Raw genomic sequence first — 10,056 nt, 5'->3', positions numbered from 1 at the left:
TCCATTGCCAGTCTGCCCCCCCCCCAAAAAAAAAACAACTTTGTTAATTCACAGATGTAGCCAATTTACAATAATGATATTTAAAAATAGATTTCGAAACAAAGCCACATACCCAGAGTCATACACAGACACAAACATAACAAAAAAATATTATTATTATTATTATTATTATTATTATTATTATTATTATTATTATTATTATTATTTCCTTTCTCTTTTTTTAACACTGTAAACCAGCCCTGCTTACGAGTAAGCTACAATCTCATTTGGTTACTCCTGCAAAGTAGATGGCGGTAGTGGGTCGGACACGAAGGGTAAACCCCGCCATCAAATACCACCAAAAAAGAATGAAGAAATATTTTATCAGTCGGTTTTATATGTGGTAATACGGTATAAACATGGTTTCTGAAATGTGTAATAGTAGAAGGGCTACACGTTTCCGCGTGGTTATGCTGAAAGCGAGCTAGAACACTGTTTAGACAGGTAGCTAAATTGGTCCAGATATATTATTTCCCCTAGTCCTTGTTGATTGTGTGATTCTGTGCCTGTCGGTAAGTAACAAGGTCGATAAACAACAATCGCAATTGTTTGTCTATCTGTAGTTGTCTTGTTGTAACAGCTGGCGAGCTAAGTGCTATCTGGCTATCTTCGCATTTGGCTGATTTTACACGTTACAATGATGATTTTCGCTCACCCTGAGCCAAATTAGCTTGATGGCTAGCTGCCGTTATTATCATATAATGGATTATAGATTTGAATAACCATTACATTCTCAGCCTCTTTCTTTCAGGAGGACCGGCTGTCTTTCACTGAAAACTTTTGCGTTTTGTATGCCAGTAGAGTTAGCTGATCCGTGGTACATTAGCTAAATTACTAAAACCACACATTAGCAAATTGCTGGCAAGCGTTTCTTAGACTAGCTACGTGAATGACTGGCGTGATGGGCTGCCTCTTCTGGATCAACTCAAATTTATGAGTTAATTATACGACCTGCTTTGCTGCAAGATGCTACCTTGTGTGTATTGTACCACAGTTGTCGCATGTATTTGCAAATTGCAGTAAGCAATTGCTAACTTTACTTACTTTTCCAAACTAAACCGATGTGTAGCTGTTTGCGTAAACTGGAATTAGACTACATTACCAACTAACGACATCAGGATTTGTTCTTGAGGTCTTTACTGTGATGCGTTGTTTAGGCATGTTTTACTACTCTCCACGTATACCACCAATCAATGCGGCTTATGAAACCTGAGAGTACCCTTCCATGGACATTGTTTTTACAATTTTGATCTGATTTGAACCGATTGTCATCAACGCGGTCTCCAGATTGTTCTGTCATGCACCGACATAATTCTCAAAAAGTAGCATTCATCAGATAACATGAACAAAAAGGTTCAAATATTTACTTATTGTATAAGGGCACAAATGGAAACAGCCCCTTGTAACCTTTTTGTAGGGGGAGGTTAGCTCTCTGTGAGCATCTTCAGTGTTATTTCCTCATGTCTGGCTAAAATTCTGTGTAGCTGGGGTGTATAGAGGATGGGTCATGGTTTTGGGTTGAGTGACCCTACCAGTGGAAAGAAAACAACTCATGATACGGTCACAAATGTCCATTCTGTAGTCTACTGTCATGTTGAGACACCAAATATATTTTTTCAAATGATTTCAGTTGTAATGCATACCGTAGTTTAACCTTTTTTATTTTCCCTAAAGTGTTCATAAATCACTCTCCAGGAGCTCTGCATGGGACACCAGTATTGGTTGCTGTGGAGTCTGTAGGGTTTTAGTATGTGCATACATTGTTTTATGGGGAGAAGCTAACAGGAGGCCAGATGGATCTTCTTACCAGGATGGAAAAAAGCTGCTGAGCTCATAGGTCAGGGGAATTTCAAACAAACAGGCCAATCAGAGCTTCATGCATGCATATCTCTCACCACTGGACTTTATAGAGGACACATTTTCTGTCTTGGCTTAATCTCCTTCAGCCTGTGCTAGTGGTCTTTTCATAAAGTTGACACCGGAAATGCAGTGTGTCCAATTGTAAAAATTACTTGGCTTGTTTCAATGTGAAATCAGACCATGCTCATGTTTTTCTGTTTCTAATCAGGTCATTTATAATACACATTTCTTAACCCTCCATGTACATGGTACTATACTATAGTACTGTTTACCTTTGTGGTAGCTACAGATAGGTCACACATAATGTGTTTACCTCAGGATATCAGCCAAACTGAATAGAGTACATAATAAAAATCCTTTTGTTCATGGTTGGGAACATACACGCACACACACACACTTGCATACACACATATGGTAAAACCAATTCATGATGAAACTACCCTAATTCATTTATAATTCCTATTAGTTTAAAAGGCTCATTAAACCCAGTTGAAAATGCATTTATTGCTAGGCAAAGGTTCTTTTAAAAATTGTCAAAAAATTATTTTGAGCCCTGTTCTTTTCATTTGGGTTTGTATTGCAAGTCTCTCTGGATAAGTGTCTGTTACATACCAGTGAAGTAACCATTACTGGGTCCAGACCTTTGAATCCTGCCCACTGCAGATGGAAATGGAGTGTAACGAGTTGACAATTCTGTCTGATATCAGGCTAAGTCCGACTGTGACGAAACTTACTAAATTCAGCGCCCCCTGGTGTCTAAAGTTTATATTACCTGTGAAATGACTTAAAATTTTACTGTGTGTTTTGGTTATCAAGGGTTCCTGGTGCTGTTATTCTATTGATAAATAGGCATTTTTGTGAAGAGGTAGGGCCTATGTGAAAGGACGGAAAATACATTGTCAGGGAATTGTCATGGACAGAGCCCTGCATGAATATTCAGAAGGTTCACAATGATTAGCATATCGGCTGGTTAACAATCTTCCCCAGAGTAGCATTTCATAAAAGTTTGAGGACTGCCCTCCATGGAAGTGCCCCAGCTGGGAATTAAACCCACTACCTTTGAGTAGGCTGTCCAGTTCTCTTACCACTGTACAACACTGCAGCACCACAGATCCCCTTGGGCCTGTCTTTCAGATTGCCCGCAGGCCACATCATGCTGACCCCAGCATTTGAGCTCAGCCAGGAGGCAGACTTCCTCCTCTTGAGCATCCGTGTTCCCTACACCCGGACGTCAGAGTTTGATCTCTACATCGACGGAGAGGATTTCAAGTTCTACGCCAAACCGTACTTCCTCAGGTGAGCTGCCTGCTCAGGAAAAGAGAGGTTGTCTGCTTGTCTGTGTGCTTCATCACTGGCTTTTTGTGTGGAGTTTTAACTGCAGAGCTGGCAGTGGTTTCATAAGCTTTCCAGTCTTCCTCTGTTGGCAGCTCCACTATGCTCTGTTTTCAGAATGTCTGTGCCAGTCGAAATACAGACTGTAGCTGTGTTAAAGCCTGACTGTTGTGGGGTGAAAAGTGCTTATTTTCAAATGAGGAATTTTCAAATGCAACAAGTGCAAAGGAGATGGGAGCCATACATGTACTTTTTCAAGGCGCTTAAATCAAAGGCTCAGTTGGAATTTGAACCAATAACCTTAAAACATATATCTGTGTTTCATTATTGATCATTTTCTCACCAGGTTGACCCTACCTGGAAGAATAGTGGAGGATGGGAGAGAAAAGGCCTCATTTGATGTTGACAAAGGTAATATGCTTTTTTTAACAATTTTCTGCCCCATTTCAGAAAGTATTCTAATAGTACTAATAGTATTCCTAATTCCCTTTCTGCTGTGCAGATTGAATGCATGCATCTGAACTACATGCAGCCACCAGTTTCTTTTCCTTCTGAATTCTGCTAGTGATTTATTTCACCAAAGCCCTGCTTTACTAATGCAGCTGGCACAGGTGCCTGATCAGCTGGAGAAACTACTGCGCAATGAGGTAGGAAGCACACTGCCAAGTGAATGCCTTCCTCCCTTGGTGACACTATCACCAGATATTTACTGCTCCCAGCTACAGTAGCATAGACCCTTGTCAGCTTACGCACCATAACTTCCAAGCGATCACCAAAAAGGTGTGGTGAAGGAAATGGCTAATCTACCAAAAACACATTAATATTATTCACCATTATTCACCATTAAAACAAGAGTCCTAGATGTTAATTTGTGTGCACTTGACATGAAACAAGCCTTTTACAGGGCAGAATAGCAGTCGAGATTGAAAACATGAGGCATAGTTGGACCTGAAACTGCCTTACAAAGTGGGTGTTTGCACTCTGTCCCACTCCACACGCATTAATATTGACATAGGTTTGCATCACTCGCATTCAGCATGTATTGTTGGAAAATAAAGGCGTGCCCTCTTACTATTACCGTTCAACACGACAATAGAACCTGCAGCATGCGTGATTCACGTCCATGTCTAAGAGCCGCAATGGCAGATACATCACAAAAGTGCACACGTGCAGATGACATTTTCCTCTGCCTTTCTGAGGTAAAATAAAATGGACTTAAAACCGCAATTCATCTTTAGTGGGGGGGGCTCTCAGGAGAGAAGGGTTGGTGGGGGTTTGGGGGGGGGTGATCAGAGATTCTGCTGCTGAATATATTGTGCACAGCAAAACACATCATGGGCAATAAAAATAAATGGACCATCTCAGAAATGAATTACCCTGGCTTAGGAGCTGTGTCGTAATCATGCAACACCAGAGATGCAATCACCCCCTATAATTGTAAGGAATCGGCACAATATAAATGACAGTTTTCACTGCAGTGTCCTGAGTGATCCCGCTGTTCAAATCCAAAAAGACTTTTGCCAAACTGCATAAACTAATTCAGAATTTACAGGTTTGTCGCATGTGTCAGATGGTCATACTGCCTGTTCTCCAGTGCCACAAATGGAGGCAGTCTTAATCTTCAGCATTTTTATATGTTTTGTAAAACAACAGAACACATGAAGACAGGGTCCAGACAAATGAAAACTGGACAAGTACCAAATCTACGTCATGTCCAGCCCCTCCAAAAAAGGATACCAAAAAAATCTAAGTGTGTCCTAAAACAAAAACCCTTTAACAGTTTGTGTTAATCCAGATTTCACAACTACAAATGGGTGAAGTAGTAAAATGTTAAAAGAAAAAGGTTTTTCAAAAACGAAATGTGTTTTCTCAATATTGCTTTTTAACACGTTTATCACTATCACCACCCATACCTGCATATTCCAAAACCGTTTGTTCAGTTGTAAATATTGTTATTATTGAAAAATTTATCAAAAACTGGATATAGACATCCACTTGAACATTTAGAGAATGGAAAACAAAAGAGTACTCTAAACCAAGTGTGATCTTTTCAACTGAAAAGAAAAAATTATAATCTGACTGACAGATGTCTAGTGATATCGGGATATGATATGTCATGACATGATTTCACTGACCATCAGTGTCACCATCCATCTGTCCCGTAGAAGTAAAGAAGAAAGAAAAGCATGTAGTGACAGTGGGGTCATGGCTGTTCATTATTTTAACAATAGAAGTGGCCATCTTCTCTTTGTGAGATATCTGTGATGTAATTGCGAGATTCTCTCATCCTGGACACCAGACAGTGGTACACAGCATTATGGGTGTGTGAGTTATAGCCTCAATCAGGCGTTAATTGATTGATCCCCTGTGCCTTTCTTTTTGACTAAATGCTGGTGATGGTCTTAATTAAATGTAGAGTTATCTGTGATTTAGTAGGCCATTGATTTAGTTAATGTGGTAATAAATGCCCCCCCTCCCCCCTGCAGTCTCTTTCTACTTCAGCTGGCATGTTATTACCATTTATATTTCTATTTTATTTGTTATATTAATTATATATTACTGTATATAGTATACATGTATATTTGTATATGCATTTGACATTAAAAAAATGGCTTTGACAGTGCAGAACAGTATTATTTATTGAAAGCCTCACAAAGTGGATACTTGCATACAATTCCACTTCAATAGCATAATTATTAATGAACAGCTGTGTATCACACTCGCAATTTGTCTTTTTTCCCCCTGCATTTTATGCAAGAATGTGGATGCATTTGACATGAACATGTGCAACATGAAAACAAAACGGTGGCATGGTTTTCCTTTGGTTTACTCTTAAAATCTCGGTTTTTCTTTAATGAGTTGCTAATTAGTGGTTTCAGTTATGTTTGGTTTGTACAGAAGGAATTATATGTCTGTGTATTGGCCCCTCCCCTGCGCCTTATTCCCATAATGCTCTGTTTGACACACAGTGTTTAAATAATTCAGCAACAGCTGGCAATGAAGCAGCTGTAATGTGTGTCCCTGTTTACACGAGTAATTAGAAACCGTTTAGATGCCTCTTCTGGACTCAACGAGCCTCATTAAAGGTCCACAGCCGAGGCAATCAGAGGCTTAATGCGTTTTAAAGGTAAATAATCTGACACCGCGCCCAAAGTTTTATGCTGTCGTTAAAATGCACGAAACTGTGAAATGTTCGTCTCGTCGTGATTAAATTAAACGAGACCGATCCTGATCACTTTTGAAGTACTGTATCTTGGTTCTGCAGATATACAAATGTTGCGTTCGATACCAAACTGGCATTGCTGTGGGCTTGAGATTTAGTGTCCATGTAGACCATTTACAGAGCAGACACGCCGTTTTGAGAGATCTGGAATACGCAGAGCTAAGTGCTTTGTGTATAGACGAACAGAGGGTGCCCAACCTTTGTCCCAGAAGGCCACAGCTCAGCTGTGTAAAATGATAACATTCTTTGACCCATGAGTAGCTATGTCTCTCGGTTCATATAGTTAGTGGTGCCAATAGATGGTCATTTGCTCAAGGGGAATGTGAAACCGGCTGAAAACTAGCCCCCATGACCTTGGCTTGGGAAGGTCTTCCCTCTGCTGTTGATCTCTTGTCACTCTGTGATGATTAATCTGGCCTGTCCTGACTGCCACTGTATGACCTGTGTGTTTCCCAGGCCTTTTCACCCTGCGTGTCCCAAAGGAGACCCCCGGCCAGCACTTTGAAGGGCTACAAATGTTGACCAGTCTTTTAGCCCCCAAGGGATCCCGATCAGCCAAACCCCTAGTGGAGGACATGGGTAAGTGCAGCGCATTTGTCGTCTCCTGATCAAGGCAAATGCTATTCACCACAGCAAAAAATCTGAGAGAGCCAGTATGACCTTCCTTGGACATTGTTTATAAACCTTGTGTTTCTGGTTATTAAATGAAGCTACTGGCACCATGCACTTGAGTGGAATGCTTGATTTCCAGCGCTGAAGCTCTTTATTTGTGTGTTCTTCAGAAGCCTGTAGTGGGAATGTGGATGGTGAGGAGGAAGAGGAGGAGGAGGAGGAAGAGTTTGACTGGCAGGTCGATCAGCAGGTGTACGAAGAGAACTCCGAGGAAGAAATGAACGCTCACCAGAAATACGGCTTTGGGAATCTCAGATCAGGCGTGTTCACCAGACTGCAGGTATCTCAGAACAAGCTGGAAATGTTTGTTAAACTGTCTGCATTTGCATTTTTAAATTCAGTTCTTTGTTGCTGCACTGTAGGGTTTTTCTTTTGTTTGTTTTTTTTGGAGTGAATACCAGCCAGCTTTGCATACATTTTCACTCCTGAGAATCAGAATGTGTGTCAGAGTTCCAATTCCACTGAGACTGCATCAGAAATCTCCCTCTGCGGCCACTCTTCACTGGCCTCATATTTTCAGCTTACTGTAGACTGTCTGAATGCAAATCTCATTTTCTCATTTGCTCATAACAAGCATGCATTGAAACACAAATTGTCTTTGACAGTCCTTTTTATCATCTTATTGGTTTCCAACAGACGAGTATAACTCTCCGTCTGGGATTCAGACAGTCCTGGCAGTAGCTTCTTGTTATTAGTTTTTCCTTATATGGGTCGTTTCAGTCGGGTGTGCTGTTCCTTTGCTCCCGTGCTTGCTGTTGGCCCTGCGTGAAACGGGCACCATTTTGGCTCGACCCGGCCTGTTAGCAGGGCAGAAGGTTATGTAGTTAAGTTTTGTTCACCATGCAGTGAACCAGAAGGTAATCTTTTCTGGGGTGAGAAACTATTGCTCTGCTGTAGCACTGCTGTACCCATTGGTATAGCACTTCACGCTAAACTGCTATGTCAGATCCTTCCAGAGGTCCCATTGCCATCATTCTTATTTTGTCCAATCATTCTACAGGATGTGTTTACTGAGTGCAGTTCAAGGTCAACTACTGTACTTTATTTAGTGGTGTAAGGGTAAAGACACTCCCCGTATGTGACTCAAACTCGCAGCCTTCTGGTTGTGAATTAAGCCATTTAATTATTCTGCCTGGTGACCAGTAAATGGGTGTTAACATGTTGCTGAAAGTGTGATAGTAAGTCTGTTTGGCGAGTCTATTAAAAGCAGATAATGATCTCATCAGTAGTGTGTGTGGACAGGAGAGAGAGAAGTGTTGGGGAACTGGTGCAGATACTGCTGAGGGAAAACTGTGTGAGACTTCACACCTGGCTTCGCTGTGAACTCGGTCTTCCAGCCTGACAGGCCTCAAGACAAATCATCACTCCACCCCCCACCCCCTCCAGTACAGACAGCCAGGTGCTTCCATTGTTCCTACTGTCAATCTGTATCCGGAAGATACAGAAGAAGATGCATGTCGTGGCCCAGTGGATAACGGATTAGCGTTAGCGTGGAGGCTAATGACAGGGATTGTGACGGCAGGGCTGAGGTCTTCCTGCAGCTCCGCTGTGGTGATTGAGAGTTTAGCGGCAGAGAGAGCATCAGTCCCCCTGTCGGGCCCAGGGTTTCGCACACGCTCAGACCGGTCACGGGTGCGGACGGTGACCCCGTCCGACTTTCCCATCAGGATGAGCTGAGTGACGTCGTGGACGTGAAGACGCCTGACGGAGCCACGGCAGCCGAGAGGAGACGGGAACGCCTTGCCGCGGAGCTCGCCAAGTTTGACCCAGACCATTATCTGTAAGTATTATGTTCTCTAAGTCTGGTCCCAAGACTTTCCTCCCATCAGTATACCGGCCTCAACGCTGTGGGTGTGTGAGCCATTGCGGCACATTTAGTTCGGTTTTCTGATTATCTGCCCAAAGCAGCTGTACATACTATACAAGTCTCTGTCTGGATAATGAGCCTTACTGCACTGTTTGTAGCAGCATTTGCTGGTGTGCACTGCATGCCCAGGCATAACTTTAAATTGCTTATTAGTTGTATTCAACATCACTAGGTCGCTGTGGTACCAAACCACAATGAAATTATTTGGAAAAGGATACAAGCATAGCCTTCAGCCGGCATTCTTTATTTGATGTATGTCAGATTGGCTTATTTAGAAGAATGTTAAGGCCAGCAGGTAGCTTACACCCCTGGCATGGAGCATTGAGAAACAGAAGCAGCACAAGCACAGAACAGCAGGATGTGTCCGGGCACTGACAGAACTGTGTTCTCGCACCTCATTTTTTAGCAAAGACAGACAGTCAGGGAGAGATAGTGAGTGAACTAATGGAAGATAGAGAGAGACAGGAAGTGAGAGAGAGCGGGGGGGGGTGGGGGCAGTCATGGTTTGAGAGAGAGAGAGAGAGAGGTGGAGAGGTAGAGATGGAGGGAAGTGGAGGTGTGGCTGGGGGAACAGTCAGCCCACAGAGGGACTTCCCACCCCCCCAGTGACAGAAGCAGGAACCTCTCCTCTCCTGCCAGCCTGTTTAAATATGCAGGAGTCTGTCTCCCTGTCTCCCGCATCGTTCTCAGTCAGCCTCAACAAAGGCTCATTCAGATCCTAGAGCCTCCGTCTTACCGTCCTGATACTCAGACAACATTACACAAATCCCAGAGAGACCCTGGAGCACTCTGTAAAATAAATTTACTCAAAGTAGACTTATCAACCAGCTCTTGTGGAAACAAGACTACTCTAAGAATTAAAAAGTGAGGATTTGCTTTGAACCAACCACTTGGGTTTTTCCTTGCTACGAGCTAGGAAAGCCAAGTGCCTGCCATCCATGTCATTAGGTGCCAGTGTAAAATCTCATAGTATTCCAACATTCATTCACTGCCACTGCTGTCTGTCATACAATACCATCTCAGAATTCTAACTGGCTGGTTGTCAGTGGGAAGCTTGTCTGCT

The 10,056-nt window shown here is 42.5% G+C and overlaps 1 protein-coding gene across 1 annotated transcript in view; it reads left to right on the top strand.

Annotated features, from left to right (window-relative positions):
* The first annotated feature begins 375 nt into the window (after positions 1 to 375).
* Positions 376 to 10,056, top strand: part of shq1 (SHQ1, H/ACA ribonucleoprotein assembly factor) — a 39,162-nt gene continuing 29,481 nt past the window's right edge. Inside the window, exons 1-6 of the mRNA XM_064305899.1 lie at positions 376 to 551; positions 3,034 to 3,195; positions 3,578 to 3,642; positions 6,911 to 7,033; positions 7,237 to 7,406; positions 8,794 to 8,906. Coding sequence (XP_064161969.1) covers positions 3,053 to 3,195; positions 3,578 to 3,642; positions 6,911 to 7,033; positions 7,237 to 7,406; positions 8,794 to 8,906 — 614 coding nt within the window. The 5' untranslated portion in view covers positions 376 to 551; positions 3,034 to 3,052. The remainder of the gene's footprint in view (positions 552 to 3,033; positions 3,196 to 3,577; positions 3,643 to 6,910; positions 7,034 to 7,236; positions 7,407 to 8,793; positions 8,907 to 10,056) is intronic.

Source organism: Anguilla rostrata, chromosome 13 (genome assembly GCF_018555375.3).
Source record: "Anguilla rostrata isolate EN2019 chromosome 13, ASM1855537v3, whole genome shotgun sequence".
Lineage (NCBI taxonomy): Eukaryota > Metazoa > Chordata > Actinopteri > Anguilliformes > Anguillidae > Anguilla > Anguilla rostrata.
Note: the sequence above shows the minus strand (reverse complement) of the source record. Positions and strands in the feature narration are given on the sequence as shown.